This window comes from Alexandromys fortis, unplaced genomic scaffold (genome assembly GCF_014885135.2).
Source record: "Alexandromys fortis isolate MF-2015 unplaced genomic scaffold, M_Fortis_MF-2015_v1.1 scaffold_10, whole genome shotgun sequence".
Lineage (NCBI taxonomy): Eukaryota > Metazoa > Chordata > Mammalia > Rodentia > Cricetidae > Alexandromys > Alexandromys fortis.
Window position 1 is genome coordinate 6,801,391 of NW_026067895.1, and position 26,247 is coordinate 6,827,637.

The window sequence follows — 26,247 nt, forward strand, 5'->3', positions numbered from 1 at the left end:
CTCCAGCCGAGCCGCGCGGCGCTCGCCCCCCGCGTCCCTCCCGCTCCTGCTCCCGCCGCGGCCGCGCGCTCCGCCGCCTGGCGGGTTTCGGAAGCGCCGAGGAAGGCGGGCTGCGGACAAGCCAAGGCCGGCCCTGCGGTGCGGACGGCGACCACGGCCGCGCGACACCTCAGGCCGGAGAGCCCCGGCGGCGGCCGCCCCTCGCGCCGGGGCCGTTAGTCAGCAGAACGCGAACGCGCGTGGAAGGGGGGGTCACACGAAGCGCGCCTGGCCACCGCAGCGCTCGTTCGCGTCCTCGCCGGGCCGGGCCGCGCGCAGAGTCGGCGGCGGGCGGCGCCCCGCGGAGGACAGCGCGTCGGCGGCCGCGGCCGCCCAGCTGCAGGTGCGTGGGGCCGGGCTGCTGGGCCACCGGGGCGGGCGGGGGGTGGAGGGAGAGGTCGCCGTTCTGCGCGGGGCGGGGAGGGAGGAACAGGCCGGGAGGCTCCGGGGGAGCGGGACTGCCGAGCGGAGACCGGCGCGTCCCGGGCCTCTCCCTCCGGGAGGACCGCAGGATGGGGTCGGGCGCCGCTCCCCTTCCCTGGATCTGGGCCGCTCGTGGACCCTCGCTCTCGGCTCGGTGTCCAGGTCCGGCCGGTCTCGATTTTAGATGGAGTCCTCCGGGAGCTTGAGCGGGGGAGCCCGCTCCGGCTGTCGCGGGCGCTGCTTTCGATGGCTTGAACTTCGATCATCCGTGATTGAGAGCTCTCGGGGGTTGGATTTGAATTGGAAGTTGGGGAGTCCTGTTTGAAATTCTGTTTAATATTGAGCCGGGAGGGAAAAAAAAAAGTTGTGTTCAATTACATTGTAGTGTGTGGAGGACGTTCGAAGGATTTAACCCCGGCTTCTTGTTTAAAACAAAAAAACCCGAAAACGCTCAGAGCTTGACTCGAGGTGAGAGTTCTGTCATTGATGCTCTGCTTTAAGGCAAAGTGAAGCAGATTTGGTAAGAAAAGATTAGAATAACGGGGCACGGAAAGGGTGACCTTTAAATTTTACCTAGGAGCTTATGAAAGGTATTCTTTGTGCGGTATGTAGTGTTTGATCCCTAAGATAATTCATTGACATTTTTCAAGCCTTCAGCATATAAAAAGAATTTCAGACATCTTGGGCCAGCATTTGAAACTACCTACTAAGTCTTGAGTAGAAGCAGGTGCTCTTTGTGATGATATTCATTTGCTTATATTAGAGGGGATTTTTCAGTAAACGAACATTTATTTTGTAGAGAATTTATATCCGTACAATTGGCGCGTGAATTCAGTTGGGTGATATACTTACACAGAGCCAATGCAGTATTTTGAACATCACCGTTATTGTTGGTGTCCATGTGTGTTACCGAAATTTGTTTTGGGAGAAGGGGCATTACGAAAGGAAAATGGTGAAGGCCATCGTGTTTAAGTCGAAAATGGATAAAATCTCTGTGCGCCTTCATTACTGTTTCAGACCTGGGAGGAAGTAGCTAGCACCCTCACTCATACTTTGACCTCTCTTTTCTTCTACTCAAGTATTAATAAGGTTAATTGGCAAAGAGGATTAGATAGATTTTCAGCAAGCTAGGCAGCTTTAAATTTGTCCCTTGGTGTACAATACCCTGGTTGATATGTGGCTTGATTTCCTAAGCACCATCACCCGTTTTGTATGTGAGTGAAATGGCCACTGAAAAAGCAGGGTCTCCCCCATCCCCAACACATAACAATCACCACAAAGTTCTAGGACAAAATGATGATTTTAGTAGTTTAATAAATGCAGTAGAATGAAGCCATTGGTGTCATGTTCTGCCACCAGATTGGTCTATAACTCCAAGCATGCTGTTCTAGTCTGAATCAGTGTCTACATTAGTAATATAAAACGAATAAAATGTGCCACCTGATTAGGTGGAGCACTTGTTGCTCCTGCAGAGGACCTGTGTTCCCTTCCCAGGACCCACATGGTGGCTCATAACCATTGCTAACTCCAGTTTCAGGAAATGTGTCACCCTCTTCTGATCTCCATGAACACCAGACCTGGTGCATATATAAGCAGACAAAACATCCATGCACATAAAAAAAAATCTAAATTTCTTTTTAATTTAAAAATGTTCTACCTGCTCAGTTTATAAGAGAAGAGTTACTAATTGATAGACTTTTGTGTTTGTATTGGTATCCTAACAAGTGTTAACAAGGAAATTTAGGGTTTATTAACTTTGTTGGTATATTTACCAGTAGATTTCACTTCTGCACTAACTTTGATTTTTCTTGTAATTCTCGAAATAACATATCCTTTTCCCACCCTGTTAGGGATCTCTCATTGTCTGTCTCAGACTTGTGAGTTGGGAAAATGGCTTTCTGGCTTTTACAGATTTAGTAAAGACTAGAGAAATTAATTACTTAAATTGCCTAAAGTAAGACAGTAGGAACTGAGACTTGAACCCCAATCTTTTGACTTTTCCTCAGTCCTTGGTGTTGAAGCAGTCTTCCATACTATGTCTGTACTCAGCAGTTTTTCTTTAGACTCTGTAAAGTGACGATATAGCAGTATCAGTGTGGTGGCATAAAATCTGAAAATCCTCGTGCCGTTCATCTAGTTGAAGAAACATACCAGCAAATCAAAAGGATCCTTTCCCTATATCTTATAAATTTTCCCAAGTCCTATTATCCTTCTCCCACTTCAACCATTCACCTTAAATTGTCATGTCTCCTTGCTGTCAGTGTTCATATAAACAGCATCTAGATCTCTGACCGTGTGTGTACACATAATTTTGATGATCTTAAGTTTCTTTAAGCATAATGTTTATATCTTCCTGTAGCTTGTTTTCTTGATTTGACCAAAATTCATCCATATTTTTCCAAGTATTTCTGCTTTGTTTTCACTGCTTTATCATCTAAATGGTCTATGGCCAACTATGTGTACAACAGCAGTTTCAAAATTATTTTGTTTAGTGATGTCCTTGGTGTCTTTATGTATACTCTGGCATTTGCACAAGGAAATAGTTCAGCACAGTTTTCTGAAACAGTCTCCCTGTCCTTAAAAAGCCAAGACAGGGAGACCTTAAGTTGGCCTTCAAGTTGAGATCCTCAGTCTCCCCAATGCTGGGATTGGAGGCTAGTACCACCACTACCAGCTTATCTTCCTATATATGTATTCAAGTGTGTATCCAAGACATCTCCAGCTGTTAGTTCTTGACCCTGTACCCTCTTTTATTAAAAAATTCCTTGAAGTTTTTTAGAACTGATCTTAGTAAAATACCAAAATAATTTAAGAAACGTATTTCATGGGTCAATACTAGAACAGCTACACTCAGGTTTTGCTCATATGGATAGCATCAGAACCCCCCAGGAGTTTGTTAAGTCTGCAATGCCTCAGGCCCTATTCCACTGGCTCGGATGCAGAAGATTAATGGGATTGCAGTGTCCACATTAAAGCCTAGGAAGTACTGTTAGGTTGAGGGACTCTGCCCCAGTAGTTGGTAGCATCTCTGTCAGCACAGTTGCTTCCACTGCCCATTCCGATTGTTCTGCTGAGTTGCCTTCAGATACCAAAAGCAGCACTGTTGCAGACAAGTGACTTTTATAAAATAACAAATTGAACTGTCTGCCCCAAGGGTTTCAGTTGCTGTGAAGAGACACCATGACCATGGCGACTCTTATAAAAGAAAACATTTAATTGGGTGCTTGCAGTTCAGAGGTTCAGACCATTATCATGGTGGGACATGGTGGCATGCAGGCAGACATGGTGCTGGAAAAAGAGCTGAGAGATTTATATCTTGATACACAGGCAACGGAAAGTGAACTGAGATACTGGGCATGGCTGAAGCATATATGAGACCTCAAAGCCCGCCTCCACAATAACACACTTCTTCCAACAAGGCCATATCTACTCCAACAAAGCCCACCACTCAGTAGTGCCACTACCTCTGAGCTTGTGAGGGCCATTTACTTTCAAACCACCATACTCCCCTTAAAGTTTGAGGAAAATCAAATAAAGTTTTCCCATTCCACACAAGATAAATTATTTAATTTCATCATCTGTGTTAAAACAATATAACTAGATAGTAAGCACACTTTTAGAAATACAGGTAGTACGTTGGAAGTAATTCTGGTTTTGCTCCCTCTTCTCCCAGTGAATGACCAGTAGAGCCATTAACTCACAGGACTTGGAGCAGCATTATCTTTTTCTGGTTTGTTTGGATTTGGTTTCATTGGAGAGGTGTAGAGTCAGGGACTCATTGTGTATCCTCTGCTGGCCTTGATCTACTGATCCTCTCACAAAGTCTAGCGCTACAGAAGTACCTTCATACAGGGAAAGTACCTGGGTTCTCCCTGGCTTTTGGGTAAATGGTGCCTCATTCATTATACTTGAAGGCCATCAGTAAGAAAGATTACCCTCGTGCATAAATCTTAGTAATAGATTGCTAAACCACAGGATAGTGGTTGCTTGTGCCAGTAATGGATACGATGGGTTTTTCCATCTTAATTAATACTTTAGATTTACTAGTTTTTGGAGGATGAAATGGTACTTTGATTCCAGTTTCATTCTCATCTCAATTTTACTTTATTTTCTGCATAACAGATTGGGGTTTTAAAGGGTTTTAAAGATACCTTCTTCCATCTTTGTAGTGGTTTTCATTTTGAATATTATTTACTAATAATTTTTAATTTAATAATTTCATTTATTTAATGTTTTGAAGCAGCGTCTTACTCTGAATCCTGGGCTGGCCTCAGATCAGTAGCAGCAGCAGTCTTTTGATTTAGCCTACCAAGTGCTGGGATTGGCTCCATGTCTGATTGTCAAATTTATCATACTTTCGTGTTTTCACACTTAGATCATGTGGTGGTTGGTGTTGTCAGCTTATCAGAATCTAGACTCCGGCCATGCCTGTGGGGAGCGTTTTGGTTGTGTTAATTGATACTGGAGCACCCATCCCACTCATAAATGAGACCATTCTCTGTGCAGGGCCTTGGGTCACAGCGAGAGAACTAAGCACCTGTGTGTTTACCTCTGCTTTCTGCTCGTGAATGAATGCAGTGTAACCAGCTGCTTTAAGCTCTTGACATTTTGACTCCCCACCATGATAAATGGATGGATGAACTGTACACTGAACTGTGAGCCAGAATTCACTTTCTCCCTTTAGTTGCTTTTGTCAACATTACTTTTATCACAAAAAAGATCTGGAAGTCACTTGAATTTTTTTCTGTAAATTTCTGAATTCTCCTTATGAATTAAATGTATGCATTGAAAGAATCTGCCTTTTTAATGAATTGACTATTTTACTGTTAATGTTCTCTGTTGACATTATAGTGATGATCATTGTATTTAGTTAGTATCTCTATATCGAAAATTAAAATTTGGCAACTCTTGGACAGGAGATACGACATGAGTTTGGGTCCAAGCACCTACATTGTGTGGCTAACAACTGCCTGTAACTCCAGCTCCAGGGAACCTGACACCTTTTTCTGGTTTCCACAGGCACCGTATGTGCGTGGACACAAACATGTACACATCAACACAAGGATAATAAAACTTTAAAGAATAATAAAATTAGATGACTGTTGTCATTGCAGAATTTTTTTAAGAGGGAGAAATTCTTGGAATCTGCAACCATTCCTTTAGAGTACAGGTTGACATCCCTAATGTGAAAATTTAAACTCTGAAATGCCCAACTTTCTTGAGTATTGGCATAATGGTCAAAATTTTCAGATTTTTGGAGCATTTTAGGATGTCTGACTTTCAAGTTAGGAATGCTCAGCTAGTAAAAATCTAAGAAAAATATTTCAAATATGTTTCTTTCTTCCTCACTTCACATGGTATGCTCAAGCTGTACATGGAGTCTTATGTTCCATCTGGGCTGACATTCAGCTTCTAGATGCATAGAACATGGCAGGGACTTTTGTCACTGATCAGTATCCAGATCCTTCTCATTTCACAGTCAGCTTTACAGTTTTTTTGTCTTTTTATTTTAATTTTGTTTTTTTTTGTTTCTTGTTTTTTAATAAAACAATTCTAGTCTCTAGTAGAATAAAATGTCACAGTAAATTAAAATATTTAAATGTAAGTTGGCTCAGATATGGGGCCTATTTTGTTTCCTTGGGAACTATAAAAAAAAGTTTAAACAAATTCTTCTGGGCAGCTTAAAAGGAAAAGTGAGAGTGTGTCCACTGCACTGTTCACTGTTGTAGGATTGATTTTGGTGGTGGAGGGAGGCTCGTGAGCAAAGTAAATAAAGCTACCTAACTTTTTCCTAGACCTTAGCTTAGCATCTTGGAGAGGATCATTGTTGATATATATAACAAATAAAATGTCTCATAATGTTCGAAGGTGATAGACATTGCAGAACAAGTAGAAGACAGTCGAGGAGAATATAGGAAGCAATTTGGCCTACTAAATAGGGTGGTCATGCTAGGTTTCATTGAACAGGGGAGAATGAGACAAGTCATGCCATCAGGGAAGGAATCAGCTATGCAGGTTATTAGCAAATCCAGTAAGAGTGGGCAGAAGAGTCTTGATAATAGGCCTGTGTGCCTGGCTCTCCCACTTTGAAATTGTGTGAGATTAGAAAAATTAATTAACTTAAAAACAGTCTCGTTTTCCTCGTCTATAAAAGTATGGCAATATAAGAAAAGTATTATTAAGATTAAGAGATAAGTAAAAGGACCCACCCCTCACTTTATTCTCATGTGGAGAACTGTACTTTGTTTTCATAGCATAAGTCACAGCTTGTAATTATCTGCATCATGGTTTGATAAAGTTTATCTCACCCTTCTGAAATATTGATGGGAAGAACCAGTCTGTGCAGTACTGACTATTTCATCTATTTACAATCACAGACTACCTGTAAACCTTTTTGCGAATTTGGAAGTTACCTCTTACAGATTTGTTGAGAGTGTTTTGTGTTTATACGGTCTTTTGAATAAGAGCTTCAGACTGAGTTAGTTGCAGGCACTAGCTCATTAATCATCACATCTGTGATGAAAGCAGTAGGTTTGTTTCATCCTGCACTTTAAAACTTCTGATACTGCTGGATCACATAGTGACATAAAAGCAAAGCAAATTTGGATCACATTGGGTCATTTTTCTAGCCCCCTTCCCCCACCCCCCCGCTTTCTACAATATTGCTAAAATTCACAGAAAAGCAAAATTATATAAACTATAAATCATTAGATTTAGCCTTTGGAAATAATATCAAAACATGAAGTTAATATTCTAGTTATGATTTCATTTTCAATTTTTCCTTCATAGAGCTCCTCAAAATATTTGAGAAGTATTAGAAATAATCATAGAGTAGCAATATATTGTCTGTAGGGCTAAAGAATTCTTTTTAGTATGGCTTTGTTGGGGAGTTTCAGATTTATTTTGAGGATATACAGTCACATGAAATGATAGGAATTAGAAAATACAGAGATGGGGATGTATCTCATTGAAAGAGGTCTTGACTGGTTATGACAGGGCCCTAGATACAATTCCCAGCACTAGGGGGGGAATGAGTATTACACACATTCACTGTAGTTCAGGATTAAGAATTAAAGGATTGAGACAGCCTCATTGCTCTAGTCAATGGCTATAGGACAAAACAAAGCATATGCCTCCAAGAACAACCAAAAAAAAAAAAAAAACGGAAGGCTGTTTATCAGTCAGTTGTAATAAACTTGGCATCTGAGTTTAGAGTGTCCTTCAGTATGCTTTGAAAACTGAGATAATTTAACACAGTTTGTGTAATAACCTCCAAAGTATTCTGTCCCCAGATCATGACCTAGATTTTGTTTCTGATTAATAACTTATACAGTGTACAGATAACCGTGTGTGTGCACATAGGTATTAAAAAAAGTTGATAGTTTGTATCTGAAATAATACAGTGTACCTTTGGGGAGGGGGGACCTCTGGCTGTTTATCTCAAGCTTGCCTTAACTCTTCCTCTCTCAGATACCCAAATAGCTGGTTACATTTTGTTCACCCATTTTACAGTAAAGTTACATTTTGTTTAGAGCTTTTTAAGAGACTTCAGTACGTCTATTATTACTTAAATGTTTAGAGCAGGAAGGTAGTATTAGTGAGAACTTCTTGTTCTTAAAGGGCATTTCAATATAAACCACTAGGATATTAGCATCATCATTTTATCTATAAAGCACCATAAAAATATTTGTTTCATAAAATGGAAATACAAAAATCAAAGTGAAGCTATAACTGAAGAGAAGATCTAAACCACATAGCATGGGCATAGCACAGTTCAGGGGAGATTTTTATTTTCCCTTGAGAAAGAAATAAACCTTACATAAGCTTTGATGTGGGGGGGGGGGAGTAAAGTTCTTATTTGGAGGGAAATGATAGGGAAGACTTTATCAGTAGATTATGCACAGTATACGCAAATGCATATAAGCAAAAGCATGTCTGTTTCCCAAGATCAGCTTGATTGGGAGAATAAATGAGTAGAAAAATAAAAGAGTAGAGGCCAGAATGTAGCTGGGGGACCTAAGGGCATCCTAAAGAATTTAGGCTTATTCATGAGGGCCTACAGGCCTATTGAAAAATGTAAATAGGAAAGTGACATCACCTGGTGAGAATGCAGAGTATTGATTGGATAGATATGTGGTAGAAATTGCACAGTATTTTTATAATGCCTGCTGGAAAATAGTTAAGACATGGCTGAGGATTGATGGAGGATACAAGGGAAAGAAGGGTTGGCCTAATGTGGCAGAAAGTACAAGGAGCCAAATACAGACTGAAACTTAGAGTGCAGCGTTTAATGGAAATATTAGAAAAATTAGATAGGTTTTTAGTGTTCAGAGCCCTGAGTTTAGCCAAGCATGGGACTTATTCCTGTAACCCTAGCAGAATTGTTTGAGGCTAGCCAGGTTGGGGTATAGCTTTTGTGGGGAAGGGAATCGAGAGTGAATGAAATGTAAAGATAGAAGACAAAAGACCAATCTGTCTGAAAAATAAAAACTTGCAATGACTTCAGAAATTGAAGTTGAAGATTAGCTTTAAGAAGGAAGGAAAGAACAATAGTTACATACTCCAAAATGATATGTTAAAGTTAAGTAAAAACTCATTGTATTTTGGTACTGTAAGAGGTTAATAAAAGAAATATTAAATCATATTTTTTTAGGCACACCTGTATTTTTGTGTGTAAAAAGTCTTTGTTTATAAACAGAAGAAATAAACACCAGGAGAAGAAAGACAGCAGAAATTGATGTACAGATTCTATGACTGGTTAGTGGGGATCTCTGATCATTATGAGTGAAACTTCCTGAGGAGAAAAAAAGACAGTCGTGATTTGATTAATTTCTGATATTTAGACTTTAATCTTCCCAGCAAACTTGCAGTTCACAGTTGAGAAAACTTGAGGCACAAAGAAGTTGATTGCCTGAAGTCACACACACACACACACACACACACACACACACACACACACGGTCATTAAGGTATGACGTGAATGTATATTTGTCTAGTTCCAGAGGCCTGGCCCCAGGTTAAAACCTGATGTATTAGGACCATCTTTTTTCTTTTTGTTTTGTTTTGTTGCTTTGGCTGTCCTAGAACCTGATTTATAGACCAGGCTGGCCTCGAACTCAAAATCCACCTGCCTCTCCCTCCTGAGTGGTGAGATTAAAAGTGTCAAACCTGATCACAGGAGCTGCATTCTGAAAACTCACATGTCCCAATCTCGATATGGATACTGGGGCACATGCATATTCACATAAATACACAACTATGTGAACACATAAATGAGTGTAATTTAAAATAATTTTAATTGAAAAAAGATGAGGCTGTTTACATTTTGTCTAGTAAAATCACTTCAAAGAAATAAAAACACCACCTATTAGCATTGTTTAATTTTTTATAAAATGTTTTGATTTTCTCAAATATTTAACATTATAAAAGTAGGAGAAACAACTTCAGAATAGAAAGCATCCAATTAAATAAAAATGTATTTGCCTTAAAATTGATATACACTCCCCATTTCTAAACCTGACTGCCTTTAAAAAAAAATAGCTAATATTGGTAACTGTGCCCATAATCCCTGCACTGAAAAGGCTTAGGTCGAAGATCCTGAGCTTGAGGTCAGCCTGGGCTACATTAGCAAAGACTCTGCCTCTGATGAAATAAGTAAATAATTTATATTCATATTAAATTTATGTGACATAACTAATTTATCTGTAACTGTTTCTGTTTTGCCAAAGAATAGTGAAAGCTTTACCACAAACTAGCACTATCTTCAAACCACCACTGCCCAGAAATAGGAAATGCTATTATGAAATAGCAATTCTGTGTGCAAAAGCATAGTACATTACTGTTTCTAAATAAAATACAGGGCTAGAGAGATGGCTTAGAGATTAAGAGCACTGAATGCTCTTCCAGAGGACCCGGGTTCAATTCCCAGTAACCGTATGGTGGCTCACAACCATCTATAATGAGATCATCCCCTCTTCTGGCATGCAAGCAGAACGCTATATAATAAATAATCTTTTTTTAAAAAACATTAAGGCTGAAGATTTTATTGTGTTCATAAAAACTGTTCTATTGCTGTGATTCTATTTTTTGATTGAGGGGAGGAGGCTGTTCTGAAACTCACTGTGTATAGGGTAGCCTGGATTCAGAGTTATGCCTTCCTCTGCCTCCCGAGCGCTGGGATTAAAGGTGTATGCCACCACACCTGACTCTTCTGTTAATTGTGTTCTTTCTTAAACTGCAGAAAAAAAAAATAAATAAATAACAATTCTTAACCGTTCCTTCTCATTCTATCTTTGAGGAGAGCTTGGATTCTTGGCAACAGTCATTTTTTTTAGTTAGGCTACTCTGGTTGAGGTTTCTAGTAGCTAAAACTGACCACCTTGAATAAATGACAAAGAAAGACACTTCTAAAGTTAAATTTACAGCTGTCATGATATTTGGGGCATCAGTTAATAATGCATCAACTAAGGGACGTGTGCTATCCCTAGGGTTGCATGAACAAATTGCTCGGTTTTTTTCAAGTGCCCCCAGCTATTTAAAAATGAATACTTCAGCGAGATCAATCTTGCCTGTTAGCACACATTTCAAAGTTATTACATCATCTCAAAAACTCTTAAACATAGAGGAATGTGTAATTTTTGCCAACTCAGAGCTTTAAATTATCTCTTCAAGAACCAAGCTGACCAAAATGGCAACACACACACACACACACACACACACACACACACACACACTAGCTGGAAGCATGTCCTGTCTTGGAAGGAAAAGGATTTGTCTGGGATTTATATATATAGCCCACGATGACCTGAAACTCAAGATCCACATGTTTCTGTTTTCCAAGTGCTGAGTTACAGGCACACTTAGAACCCTTGATCTTGACTTTTCCCCACCATCCAAATGACATTTTTATTATTATTTTTAGTGTATATGTATGATGTTGAGGAGAGGGGTACCATAGCATGCTTACTGAGATCAGGTGACATCTTTGTGGAGATGATTCTCTTCCTTCCACCTGTATATGAGTTGCAGGCATTGAGCTCTAGTCATCACGCTTGTACAGCAAACCCTTTGCCCACTTAGCCATCTTATTGTCTTCTCCCCATAAATAGCACATTGTTTATTTAAAGATTTATTTATTATCTTTATAAGTTCTGTGTAAATGGGAAGGGAATATGTGCATGTGAGTGTCAGTGCCCATGTAGGCCAGCCAGACGTGTCAGTTCTCCCTGGAGCTGGAGTTAGAGGCAATTGTGAACCATCCAGTGAGAATTCTGGGACTAGAACTCAGGTCCTCTTTTAAGTGCCTTATGTGCTGTTAAACCATTGAGCCATCTCTCCAGTCCCTCATCCACATGACACTCTCTTGATAAGTTTTATTGTATTTTAAATTGTGTTTTTATGTGCTAGTATCTGTGAGTGTGTACATGTGAATGCAGGTGCCCGTGGAAGTCAGAGACATTGAATGCCATGAAACTAGAGTTAAAAGCAGCTGGAAGCCACCTGACCTAAGTGCTGGGAACTCAACTCAGGTTTTCTGCAAAAACAGTACAAGCTCTTTAACTATTAAGCCATCTCTCCAGCGCCTCAAATGAAACTTTTTAAGGACTTTGCAACCTTATTTAGGAACATATGGCACAGTTTGAGGGATAAAATATATAGTTAGTAGTGTTAGGACTATAATTGATGAATTGATATAGAATTGGTATTTATATGCTGTAGTTAATGGATTTAATCAGGTAATATATGTCTATTTAGCAATAAACACATTATCCTAATAGTTATTCTCACCTCAGTGGTCTGTTCACTTGGTTGCCTCCCTGATTTTAAACATTCAGAAATACATAGAGTACAATGTAGATAAAAACAAAATCCAGTGGTACCAGTTTTCATAAAAAATTTTATCCACAAATATGTATATAATATATATATATTCTATTATATGTATATAATAGAACTCTGATTCAAAACAACAAAATAACCTCCTTCCTGAAAACCTACTTGGCATTATCCCAACTTATACTATGTGTAGTCTTTGTAATATGGTAACTGACTTCATGGAATAAACACAATCTAAAAGGCATAGACACTGGACTGGAGAGATGGCTCAGCCATTAAGAGTACATAAGGCCCTTGCAGAAGACCAGAGTTTAGTTCTGAGCACAGTGTCAGGTGTCTCACACCTGTCTTTAAGTTCAGATCCAGGGGATTTTGATGCCTCTGGCCTCTGTATATACATGCTCATACACAAACACATAATTAAACATGACAAACAATTATAGATATACAGATATTAGTGAAGCCCACGGATAAATATATGTCAGGAATCGCAATGTTTAGCTATAAGAACATATGTGAACCCTGTAAACTACAACAGTAATTGAAAGTGTCAGGTTGGGTTAAGAGGTGATCTAAGCCCAATTTATAGAAGACCTTTGAGAACCTGTACAGAGTTCGGTTTTATTAGAAGTATAGAGGGAAGCTATCAAGTTGGGTTTTGGTTTTTTTTTCGAGACAAGGTTTCTCTGTGTAACACTAGCTGTTCTGTAGACCAGGCTGGCCATGAACTCAAAGATTCTAAAGGCCCCACTCAAAGTGTTTTTAAAGCAGAGTTCATTACTTTTAAGCTGTCTAAAAAAGAAAGTATAGGTTCAGATTTAGAGGACTTAGGAGAAGAAATTCACATTTACTGTCTAAAAGGTTTTCATTTGTTACGTATATTTTTAGTTGTTACTTTTATCTTTTAATCTTTTTGTCAAAACCAGAAACTACAGAAGAGTAGAAAAGATAATACCAGTGCAAATCAGATCTTTCCTTAATGGCTGTATTCTCCTTAACAATTACAGCCTCTTTTCCAGCACATGCCTTGGCTATAACATTAAGATTGGCAGTATTTGTTTCTTCTTCAAAATAACCATGCAGCTAGTCAATATTAAGCTGTCTAGAAATTTCCCTGAAATATTAGTCTATAACCCTGGGCAGTTCTTAAGACATGGGCAGAAACTAACAACGTATTTTACTAAACTATCGCAGAATGTCTTTAGTCCAATTGCCAGCATTGCCCAGCTTTTGAGCTGGGCCTCCACAGTCTGGGTAACTCTTAGCACTACTGTCTTCTGAGCTCCTGCTGTGGTGACTCATTAGGCTCTTCTTGCAGCATTTAGCCACTTTTCTTGTCCAAAGTGTCACAGCAGTAACCCACTCCCTAGTACCAACTTCTGCATTAGTTACTTGTTTATTGGTGTGATAAAACACATAACTAATGCAACTTAACAAGATTTATTTGAGCTGACAGGTACCAGTGGGTTAGAGCCCATGATGGTGGAGTGGGGGCATAGCAGCAGGATGCTGAGGGCTCACATCTTGAATCACAAGCACAAAGCAGGAAGAGCAAACTCAGAATGGGTCAAGTCTTTAAGCTCTCAGCGCCTACCTGCAGTGGCACACTTCTGACCACATCACACCTCCCCAGACCTCCCCAAATCATGCCATCAATGAGAACCAAGCATTTAAATCCTCAAGATAAGGTGGACATCTCATTCAAATCACCCCACCCTTGTTGCCATACTTGGCCAACAGTTTAGAACACTTTGTTGGCCTCTGTCAACTCTAGCTTAAATAATTTTTAGAACTTTACTAGTAGGCATTTCTTAAAAAACTAAAAATAAAAGCAGTATATTTGCTATGTTATCACTGCTTGTTCTTATTTGCCTTGTTTTAAAGGGGGACTATAAAGCAAAGTCTTAAATTTAAGTCTTAAAATTTTGTTGTGAAGTTATTTACAGTAACATTTAACATTACATTAACATTACATGAGTCTACATGTTGTTGCTCTACTTAAATCTTGAAGTAATGCCATATTTAAATATAGAACCAATTCTGCTATGCAAAATGTGCCTACTAGTGCAATGCTGACAAGTCTGTGGTGGGGTAGCCAAATCCTTTCTATTTTGATTTGAGGTATGTTCCACCTTAAAATTCTATCTAGTACTGTAAAGCTCATGGCTGGAGAGGTCATAGGTGGCCCTATGGGGCAAGCTACTACTTCTCTTTCTTGTAATTGAACATTTTTGTACCTATTTAAATGTCTTCCAAACATTTATATTTGTGCCTATAGACTAGTTAGTGGAGCGGGAGCTTTTGTCAGGGATGCTTTTTTGTTTGTTTTCAAAAACAGGGTCTCACTATGTAGGACTGGCTGTCCTGACCTCAGACTCGCAGATATCTGCCTCCTAAATCCTGGGTTTAAAGGTGTATCCCACTAAGCCTGGCATGACATTTTTCTTTTTGCAATGATCAGCAGTAACTGCACATACTCATACTGGTCGAAGTGATGAAAATAAGTGACTCTTGAATGCTCAGCCTTAAGTGGAACATCGATACAGTCTTCTTCCACAGCTAGGGAGTATTATGAAACACTTATCTCCCGGGTATGACATGACTATTGACCAAAAAAGGGAAAGAAAAGAAAGATCAGTGGATGGAGGTTCTACATACTTGTTTTTATAAAAAGCAGACTCTTGAGAGTAAGATTCAATGAATGATAGCTCCCTTCTGAGAGATGTACAATACATTTACTCATTTGGATGGGACATGAGCCTTAGGCCTGTGAGTTATACTGAAGTTATAACTTCTTGAAGTCCAGATCTAAGAATACCTCCCTGATGGCAGCCTGTGAAACCCCTAAGTATACTGTTGAAGTTGTGGGTAGATAAAGGTTCAAACTTGTAAGCAGTAGGATGTAATCATGGGACTGATGTCTACACAGAGAGCCCTGCACTCACCAAAAGATAGTAAAGGGAGGAACATAAATACATGCTGCTCAAGCCTCTCCCACGCCTCCAGGCTAGATTTCCTGTGTAACATGTATGTGGTTATCTACTTACTCTCACTAATGGTAGCTTCTGGACAGTGATGTCTCACTCTCACTCTTGCATCAGCACTAATTCTGTGAAACTTCCCAGTGCTCAGGAATAAGCCTGCCCATGGCTTACAGTGTTCAGAAGAAGTTCTTTTCCAGGTAGAAAGTGTAACAGTAATTATTAAAAAAGAAAATACCTTTTTCAGTTACAAAGCACACCAGTACTAATGGATCCAGAGATTTTACCCTGATGACCAGCCTTTCACGTAACTAGTTAGTGTACGTAACCAGACAATTAGTGTGTCTGGCTCTGGGTCGAGTGCCTTCTGTTACTTACTCTCTTGTCCCCGTGTAAAATCAGGACAGAGTAGTTTTTGTATACTTTGAGCATGGATCTGAGATTGATTTAAAATTTCAGGCCCCAAAACTAAAGGTAATGTCTTGGAGAAAGACAGCAGGACAGATAGAAGCAGCTGAACAGAATCCAGGGATGTTAAACTAGAGCAAGAAGGTTCAAAAGAAAGTAAAATGTAGAGTCCTGAGATAAGGCCGTGAGATGGGCTCAAGGGCTGGAAGCCAGATCAGCTTCAAAGTTGGTTTCTGTGCCACTGTCACTTCTCCCCAAGCTCTGCTGAAACATGTACAAGCAGTATAGAAACAGATCATTGGGTGATAGAACTTCAGTTAACACTCCTTACTGCAGCAGCTTAGTTTAAATTTCAGATATTGTTCACCTCTTGTTAACAAACATCCATTCCGATTGTCCAGTACTGGAGTAGGTGGATTCAAAAAGACTTCTTTCTGGTGTCTTCATCTGCCCATTCCTGTCATGAAACTTTAGTATTTTTGTGGGTATGACAGGAGGTGCATGCTCATCTGGATGCAGATTTGGCACTGGCAGGTCCGGTCAGCAAACCCCAAAAATCCTCCTCTCCTCCTCCCCAGCACTGGGATTACAAGGGCATGCCACACCATCACACCCACATTTTTAGTTGACTTCTAGCTCTAGAAGGAATTAAGGTCATGGCAAGTGCTTTACTGAGCCAACTCTCCAGCTCAGGCATTAATTTTTATAACCAAAATGTCCATGTGTTCTGGTTTAGCTTGGTGGTAGAGCACTTACTCCTTATGCATCCGAATAGAATATTAAGCATCAAAACTAATGGTAGGCAGGCATAGCATGGGTTAAGGTAGGCTAACCTGGGCTGCATTGTTAGACTATATTTTATTTGAGTTGGGGGTCTCACTGTCTGTAGACTAGGCTAGCCTTGAACTCAGGTCTATTTTAAGATATCTAAGGATGTGTACATCAGAGTATATGCCTCTAGAAAGGGAAATAAGGATGGTATAGAAAACAGGACAGTCTGCCAGGGAGGAGGAAATTGGGAGTGTCTTGAAAAGACAAAGTCACCTCAATTTTAGATTGTCTTAGTTAAGGTTTCTCTTGCTGTAAAAACACCACGACCATAAGCAATTTGCAAGATTTCTTTGATTTTACAGCTTTTAGTCCATCATCCAGAAAAGTCAGGGCAAGAGCCTAGAAGCAGGAACTGATGGAGGAGTACTCCTTACTGGCTTGCATGCACTTTATGGTTTGCTCATCTTCTCTCTTTTTAAATTGTACCTTAAGGACAGACATATAGAAGTTTATGTTAATGGCATAAGCGCTTTTTAGTTCCTTATTTTTTGTTCACCTAACACTCAACAGTCATGTATTAGCACTTTGGCCATTATGAATCTGTGTATTAACTACAGAAGTGACTTCTGGCCAAAATCCAGAGCAGCACTAATTTATGAGTAGTAGCAAGAAGGAAGTTTTCAGGCCAGTTATACTTGATTTCTTTGTGTCCTACAACAACCAATAGCTCATATGAAGTTATCCCATGCTTGGCACTGAGATTTTCATTTAATAACAACCATGCTTTCTGCAGGGAGTATTGTCCAGCATGCAGGGTTCCTTTGTTCAAACTCATTTTAATTGTATTTTTTAAATTAGCTTACAAGTAAGGTAATGCATTTCCAGAGAACAATTTCATGCATCTTTAGTTTTGGGTAACCTTTCCTCCACCCTGTCCCTTCACTACTACTTCTGCTTAAACTTTTAGCCCCTAATATCAACACACACACACACATACATAATATATGCATTCTGTCCCCTTGCCCATTAAGGCTTCGTCTTACTCACAATAGGCCCTTTCTAGCTTCTTGACCTCTACAGATATTCCATATTAAGCATACAAATAAAAACCTCAAAGCTTTGAGCCATATGAGAGAAAATGTGTGACATTTGTCTTGCTAAACCTCATTTGTTTCGCTTAATATGATGTCCTCCAGTTGTATCCCAATTCCTGAAAATTTTATAATTTCATTTTTCTTTAGAGATGATTAGAATTCCATTGTGTGTATGTACCGTGTTTTCATTACCCATTCATTAACCGACAGACATAAAGAATAGTTCCCTTCCCTGGTTATGTAAATAGAGTGGCAGTGAGCATGGATGTGCAAAGAGGATTTGAATCCATTGGGTAGATGTCCAGGAGAGGAATAAATTGATTATATTTGTATTTAACTTTCTGGAAAACCTCCGCAAGTATGTCCATAGGGGCTAGACCAATTTACATTTTGTGTATACGCATTTCCCTTTCCCTACCTTCTAACCAGCATCTACTGTCGCTTGTTTTCTTGATGATATCCTTTCTGACTAGGGTGAAGTGTAATCTCAGAGTAATTTTAATTTTCACTTCCCTGATAGCTAACGATGAAATTTTTTAATATATAGCTGTTTCTCTTTCATTCTCTATTTTAATAATATCTGCATTAAAGTTTTCTTTTTTTCTCTGTGCTTATTTGTCATTGTAATTTGAATTCCCTTGAATTTTATGTGAACCATAAATTATAAACTGAAATAATAGGTTTGTGATGTGAAAGGATTGTACCACTTAGTTGAGCTACTTAAAGGACTCAAAACCCTGTTTCTGAGTGAATATAACAGGGCCTAGTGTCTTACCCTGGCTCACTTGTACACATCTCTTTTCTCAAACTGATATACAAGGTGTGGCTTACTGGCAAGGTTCCAGGTAACAGCTTGTGTCTTTCTCCTCTGGCAGCTCCATGGCTTCTCCTGACTCCGCCTTCATTCTCCCAGCATTCAGTTTAGTTTTACTTCTATTCTGCCCTGTGCAGGCCAGTGCAAATTCTTTATTCATTAACCAATAAAAGCAAGACATTGACAGAAGGACCTCCCACACCAACAAGGTTCTTTTTTGAGTATGAAGATACAAACATAAATACATACACATGTCACACAAACTGCCAACAATAGTGTCTCCAAATGCTCTTGTTATTGACCTTCCTGTGGGATTCTGAGAGTTTTTGTCAAGTTACTAGAAATTACAGCTAACCTAGCCACACCTTCTATCTTGTTTAGAGAAATACTTAAATGTTTTTGTTAAGTAGGATAATCACTTCTTTTAGAAATGTACAGTAGGGGGCTGGAGAGATGGCTCAGTGGTTGGGAGCATTGTCTGCTCTTGCGAAGGTCCTGAGTTCAATTCCCAGCAGCCACATGGTGGCTCACAACCATCTGTAATGAGGTCTAGTGCGGTCTTCTGGCCTGCAGACATACACACAGAATATTGTATCCATAATGAATAAATAAATATTTAAAAAAAAAGAAATGTACAGTATTTAAGTCTGTCTATTTCCAGCAATGTTTTGCCTCACTCCAGAATTTAAAGTATTTCTAGAACAATGTCAGCAAATATATTTGGGAGGGTTCTTGATTACAGTTAATAGACATTGACTACCAATAATACTTATTCATGTGCAGAGTCCACATTGAGTTATTAAAATATTTCTTGTCTTTTTCTCTTTCAGAAGATGAATAATCTTTCATTTAGCGAGCTATGTTGCCTCTTCTGTTGTCCACCTTGCCCAGGAAAAATTGCTTCAAAGTTAGCATTTTTGCCACCTGACCCAACATACACTCTGATGTGTGATGAAAGTGGAAGCCGCTGGACTTTACACCTGTCAGAAAGAGCGGACTGGCAGTACTCTTCCAGAGAAAAAGATGCTATTGAGTGTTTCATGACGAGAACCAGTAAAGGCAATAGAATCGCTTGTATGTTTGTGCGTTGTTCACCCAGTGCTAAATATACCTTACTCTTCTCACATGGAAATGCTGTTGATCTTGGTCAGATGAGCAGCTTTTACATAGGTCTGGGGTCCCGGATTAACTGTAATATATTCTCATATGATTACTCTGGATACGGTGCTAGTTCTGGAAAACCAACAGAGAAGAACCTATATGCAGATGTTGAAGCTGCCTGGCTGGCTCTTCGGACAAGGTAATCGTTATGGGGATCACTGTACCCCGACAGTGGTTAAGTTAAGCAGAATGGAAAGCGTTTTTAACATACGTGCTTTGAACTACAATATGAGGCTATTTGCAGTATATATAGATTAACTATATATAACTATATAAACTAATATATATATATACCCTAAATATACAAACTAACTATACATATAAAGTATTAAAAACTAACAGTTTGAAATTTTGTATAATGGCCAAAGCAGTCTTTAAAATAGCTGATTTATATGTGGATGTCAGTGCCTATGTGAATGTATGCTGTTTTTGTTTGTTTGTGGTGTTTTTTTGTTGTTGTTGTTGTTTTTGTTTTTCAAGATAGGGTTTCTCCGTGTAGCCCTGGCTGTCCTGGAACTCTGTGTAGATCAGATTGGACTCAAACTCACAGAGATCAGCCTGCCTCTGCCTCCTTAGTGCTGGAATTAAAGGAATACACTACTATGTCTGGCTTAATCTTTTTAATAAATCCAATTTCCAGTATTAGTGAAGAACAGGAACTGAATTAAACCCTTAAATAATTTCACATACTAAAAAGTATTAAAAGAGTTTTTGTATTATCTGTCATGTTGAACTGTATCTTAGTTGGGTTTCTATTGCTGTGAATAAACACCATGACCACAGCAACTCTTATAAAGGAAAACATTTAATTGGGGCCGGCTTACATGTAGTTTCAGAGGTTTAGTCGATTATCATCATGGAAGGCAGCATGCAGAGAAGCATGGTGCTGGAGAAGGAGCTGAGAGTTCTACATATGGCAACAGCAGGTGAAAACTGTACCAGTGGGCATGGCTTGAGCATATATGAGACCTCAAAACCTGCCTCCATAGTGACACACTTTCTCTAACAAGACTATACCTCCTAATAGTGGCACTCCCTATGGGCCAGGCATTCAAATACATGAGTCTTTGGGGACCATACCTTTTCAAAACACCACAAACTGAAAATACAGTGGAATTGGTAGTAGTGTAAGCAGTCTTGGGAAATTGACAGGCTTCTAAGCCTGTTTCTTTGTCTATTTAATGAAGAGGTTGTGGTGAATGGCACCCAAGATCCTGTCCAGTTCTAGAAATTGACCCTCAAATTAGAATAGGCCTGCCTTGAATTTCTTCTGTCATTTTGCAAGTTTAACACATCTTTAGTATATCCTTAAAGTAGTTCAATACATGTATGTTAAAATACTTTTTATTCTGTTCTTATATAGTATAATTTAAGTAACCAAGAAAACAGAAATACAGTATGAACTTTTTAATACAATATGATCTTTTTAAGAAAATTGAGAGTCTCTAATAGTAGATTCTGACTTTCTGGTGGGTGGGTCAGCAGGGTCAAAAATGGGTGTGGTTGTCTATACAATCTTCTCCCACAAGCTTCAGTCTCTGTGTGATTTCATGGAAAGACTAATGGAAGTCAGTATATCTGTGCTAAGTACAAGTTTACTATCAATTTACTGTGGTTTTGACTATCAGATCATTAAGCAGCTTAAGTAGATTGAGTGATCTCTAACGTTCTTTTTAACTCGTTATTCTCAAATTGTTACTGCCTAACTAGAAGCTCTTGATTCTTGCTCGTCTTGAGTTTTGATATTGCTGACTTTAACCCCAGACCTACAATTGCTATGTGCAGTGTTGTTAGGCAGCTGACCACAATAGTATGGTATGGTCTAGAGATGTGCAGATGTTGCAGATGCTCATCCTCCCAGCTTCTTAGCTACTGGGAGCTTTTCTGGGTTTAAGTAGCATGTCAAGTCAGGAATAGGTAGGTCCACCTCTGGTGGTACCCTTTGTACCTGTGGAGGACAGATTGAAGAAGCTGTGAAGAGGTATCTCATTGCCTGAATAGTAAAGGACATAGGAAGAGCTCCTGGTGAATGGTCAGATTCTCAAAAATCCCCCTGACCTCTCCAAAGGATTAGACACTGCTGTCCAAATCACTCCTAGCTGCCAGAAACGACCACTCTGCCTTCTAAGTGGAACAGCATAGAAAAAGTCTCTGTAACCTTTAGCCCTACATTCATCAGCTCCCGTGGCACCTCATCTACACCTGAAGTTTATGGTTGAAACAACTACATTATAAACAAGTAACACCTCACTTCCTGGAGCATCTTAGCCAGCCAATTTTTATGGAGTCAGTGAATTCACATACTTAAATCTATAGTGCTGTCAAATGGAATAAACTGACTTTCTTAAGAGTTTTCGCACATATTCTATTCCTAACTAAACAATGCCATTTGGAACTCTGGGTCATTTGATTATGTTTGTACGTTCTGGTCTATCTCTGTGAATAACCATAGGGAGATTTCAAGAAATACTCTAATTTGATCTTGACAAAAAGTCTAAGTTCTGTATTCTTTCCATACTATAACTTTATGCAGCATCTCATTAGTATGGCCAGTTTAGAAAAATCACACAGCCTGCTCTTGATGTACAGAGAAACCAAAAATATCTGTTTATTAGATAGAAAATAATATCTCACACTAAATAACACTAAATATTAACCATTAGACCACTGAAATATGAGTGGTACAATATATCCCAAACCTTAAATTACTAAAATACAATAAATGACTTAATTTTCTTTCATTAAATTGAAGTTTTAAAAGACCTTAAAAGTTACTTTCCTAAAAGATTAGAATTGAGCATGAACTAATCCAGAGTATAGAGCTTGTTATAACATTGAAAATGATGGCTAAGAAATTTAAATTTTTAAATATAAAGTGGCATTGTCTCATTATGAGACTTTCTGTAGCAAATCTTTAGAATAATGGAATATTTCTAACTATATCTTTCAAACCTGCGAATTTCTTAGATACGGCATCCGCCCTGAAAATGTGATTATTTATGGCCAGAGCATAGGAACGGTACCATCTGTGGATCTTGCTGCTCGGTATGAGAGTGCTGCTGTTATTCTTCATTCTCCTCTGACCTCAGGAATGCGAGTTGCTTTCCCTGATACCAAGAAGACCTACTGTTTTGATGCATTCCCAAAGTAAGTTCAATATTCATAATCATTCCATTCCAAGCACCTTATAATAAGGTATATCACTGAGCTACTGCTTCATGTGTTGATTGCATAGAAATTATGGGAAGCTAGCTTGAAGAGAGTATTATTAGCACATGACTTATATAAAAAAAAAAAAAAAGGTTAAATGTTTGAGAATGAAATGGTGGCTTTAGATCTTAAGCAGCGGCATGAATGCTGGAAAGAGAACGAATTTCCGAATGTAAATTAACAGTCAGCAGCAGGTAGGATTCTACAAAGAACAACTTGACTAAGACCCAGGCTGTAGTAAGTACTGCTGTACTACATAGTATCGAATAGATTTGAAAAAAGGACTGCTTCTTGCTTTCCAAGGCAAAGAGTGGTTGCCACCTGCCTTCATCTTTAGAAAAAAGTTAATGACCTATTTTTCTCAAGGACAGGGAGAAGGCAAGAAGTTGGAAAGCTGGCGCTTTTCATTGGGTCTTCTTTCCTCTGTTGGCAGGAATACAAAGGATATTTTTGTGAATGGGAAGCCAGAAGCCAAGTCATCACTTGGTTCTTTAGCAGAAGAGCAAAAGTTATTTCCAAAAACAGTATTTATTCAGTGTTGGACTTGAGAGATGTTAAAAACATGAGGACCTGAGTTTTTTCCCTAAATTCCATGTTTAATTAAAAACAAACAAACAAACAAAAAGATACTGGTGCTCGCAAGTAAATCAGTTAGTGTCAGAGCTGGTGAGGGATCGGAATAGAAATTCCTGGGGCTCCTGAGCCACTGAACATAGTCTATTTAGCTGAATGATGGGGGTTACAGAGTTGGTCGGGTGACACATACCCCACTTTTTCTGTCTGTTTCATGATTGGCGTGCCTAGACACTTCCCAGAAATAAGCTAGTGAAAAAGAAAATACACTGTTAATTCCTCTGTGGTGGACATCTCTACATTGTTTGATTGGGAAACGGAGCCTTGAGAGTACAGAGATTGCTTGGCAGTTTCACTGAGTAGTAAGATTCCATCTTACTTGATAGTTAAATTGTTTTTCTCTGTTGTCCAGATTGGAGGGGGAAGGGTTGCAGAAAACATGTTTGTAAGATTTCCACTGCATAGCTCTCCTCTCAAGTTGCCTTTCTAAAATTCTGTTTGCTTTGGTCTCTGTCATACATTTGAAGTGTTCTCTTCAGTATCTGATCATTCTTGGCTATGTACTCTTATGTAAGAGAGGAGAACCAAAGAGCTACTCTGGTACACTTGTGCAAAGAAAACTGTGGAACTCTGCCTTGGATGAGGAAGCCTGCCAGTCAGCATTCTCAGAAGCCAAACAAGCCCCACAGAGCCAGCCTTTTATGTGTTGTGTGACTGTGGTACCTCTCCCCTAAGCTGGAGTACTGCATCTACAGACCTTTCAAAGTTGAAGGAAGAAAGTTACTCAGCTTTTCTAAGAAGTCTGGGAAAGAGGGACCTTATTGTATTTTAAACAGACATTGAAGGATTCCTTCATGTTTCATTCCCTCCCCCCATCTCCATGGCAATGCCTTGGCCCTCTGGGGTATTTCCATTGTAACTTGCTTCTTCACTTTGCCTCTTGTTTACTTTACATTGTAGTTTTGCCTGCTGTTTTAATCGGTTGTTTTACACATTCATCTGCTTTCTAGCTTCAAGCCTTTTTACATTAATAGTCTTCCTGTTTTTTTGTTAATTTATAACCTTAAACCAGAACAAAACCAAAAACATTGTGCTTGAATTTTAGTGACTGATAGCAGGGAATGTTGTTTCTTGAAAGCTAGGGAAAAGTCAGCACTGTAGGAAGGTGTTTCGGGGTAAGGGTGGCCCTGAGTGACTCAAGCAGAACAAGTGTGCAGAGATGACTCCTCCACCCCTGGGAGTGCATAGAAAGGGTGGGTGGCTGGGTCCTGCTCAGCCCTAAGTGGCTTCCATTCCTAAAGCTGATCTGTATGCTTGTAATGTTCTAACACAAGATACTTGCTTTCCTTTTTATATAGTTCATTGATTTTTTTACTTCCTTTCTCTTTTTCTCTCCAGTATTGACAAAATCTCTAAGATAACCTCTCCAGTATTAATAATTCATGGGACTGAAGATGAAGTCATTGACTTTTCGCATGGCCTCGCATTATTTGAGCGTTGCCAAAGACCTGTGGAGCCTCTGTGGGTTGAAGGGGCAGGACACAATGACGTGGAGCTTTACGGACAATACCTTGAGAGGTTAAAACAGTTTGTGTCACAGGAACTGGTAAATTTGTAAACTACTCTGTAAATTTGCATACTGGGTTTTCTTTTCTTGCTGAACTGCACTCCTTGGTAAATAACTTAAAACCTGAAGGTTTTGTTTACAAATCATGTATGTTGCCTTCATAACTGTACAGGTAATGATTTGTTAACAGACTTAATGAAGGTTTTAATTACCAGAACTAGAAACTGGAAATAGCAGTATCATGCAGTCAGGCTGTGTAATTTATATTTTTTTCTGTGAATTTTTTTTAAACATCAAAATGAGTACTGTATGAAATTTTAATTCTTTAAAATCAAATGCTGTAAAAGTATTGCCAAATGCTTTTGCATATCAAAAGCAAGTTTATAAATATTTTTAAACATCTCAATGTACTAAATATCCTGGTATACAAATGTAATATTCTTTCAAAAAGCTGTATATCTAAAGTAATTCAAGTACTCAGAATAAACTGTAAAAATTAAACCTGTATGAAAACACCCAAGTTAACTAGAGTTGACCTGACCTATACTCTGTTGTACAGAGATAGAGGCTTAAATGGTTATTTTACTGTAAAAATACATTGACTTTTCTGTAGTCTCCTATTATAGTACATGATCCTTTAAAAAAAAAATGAAGTCTTAATTTTTATGCCATCTGTTAACTTACCAGCTGTTCATCGTGTAAATGAGAAGTCCTGATGGCGCTGAATTTTAGCTAGTTTTGATTTATGTTTGGTACTGTGAGACAACTACTTAAGATTTTTGTTCAGTTATTTAAAAGACATTTAGGGCTTCAAGAATGATTTTGTATGCAATGTTGTTTTAAATTTTGACTAATTAGAATTGTAGTAGTCTTCCTTATATGAATACTTGAAACTCCATTAGTTGTTCTTCAAGACTACAGACAGACTGGCTGTTTGGTCCCTTTCCACCTTCACTGTTTTCAAGAGTAGGGCCTGTTCTTTTGGGTTACTATTTGAGAATGTCATGGGTTCACTCCTGAATACAGTGGATAAGAAAACATGTCTTACATTTTATATTAACAAGTAGAGTAAAAAATAAATAAATAAAGCTCACACACAAAAACTAAGTTGCCTTTCCTTGAATGAATCTTGCCTGAATAAATGAAAGTAAAATAAAAATTAAACTAATGGTATGTAGTCTAATTTGTAATGAATGAGAATTGAAATAATACACACTGTGGATATGTTTTTAAGGCCTTATGTAGTTTTTAATTGTTCTGCTTGTTCTGTGGTTATGTCTAAGACTATAGTATATGATTCTTCAAAGTATATCAAGTATTGTGAATGCTTTGGTTCCGATATGTCAAATTAACAGTAAAACAGCAAATGTA

General features: G+C 38.9%; 1 protein-coding gene across 1 annotated transcript; it reads left to right on the forward strand.

Moving 5' to 3' along the window:
• On the forward strand, nucleotides 1–26,247 carry Abhd17b (abhydrolase domain containing 17B, depalmitoylase). Its single transcript, XM_050159266.1, has 4 exons — nucleotides 1–382; nucleotides 19,196–19,665; nucleotides 22,494–22,673; nucleotides 24,708–26,247. The coding sequence occupies exons 2-4, from the start codon at nucleotides 19,199–19,201 to the stop codon at nucleotides 24,925–24,927; spliced, it is 867 nt and encodes a 288-aa protein (XP_050015223.1). The 5' UTR covers nucleotides 1–382; nucleotides 19,196–19,198; the 3' UTR covers nucleotides 24,928–26,247.

Coding starts and splice junctions, on each gene's coding strand:
- Abhd17b (XM_050159266.1), top strand. CDS start 19,199: ATGAATAATCTTTCATTTAGCGAGCTATGTTGCCTCTTCTGTTGTCCA. Junction 19,666..22,493: donor TGGCTGGCTCTTCGGACAAG/GTAATCGTTATG, acceptor CGAATTTCTTAG/ATACGGCATCCGCCCTGAAA. Junction 22,674..24,707: donor TGTTTTGATGCATTCCCAAA/GTAAGTTCAATA, acceptor TTTTCTCTCCAG/TATTGACAAAATCTCTAAGA.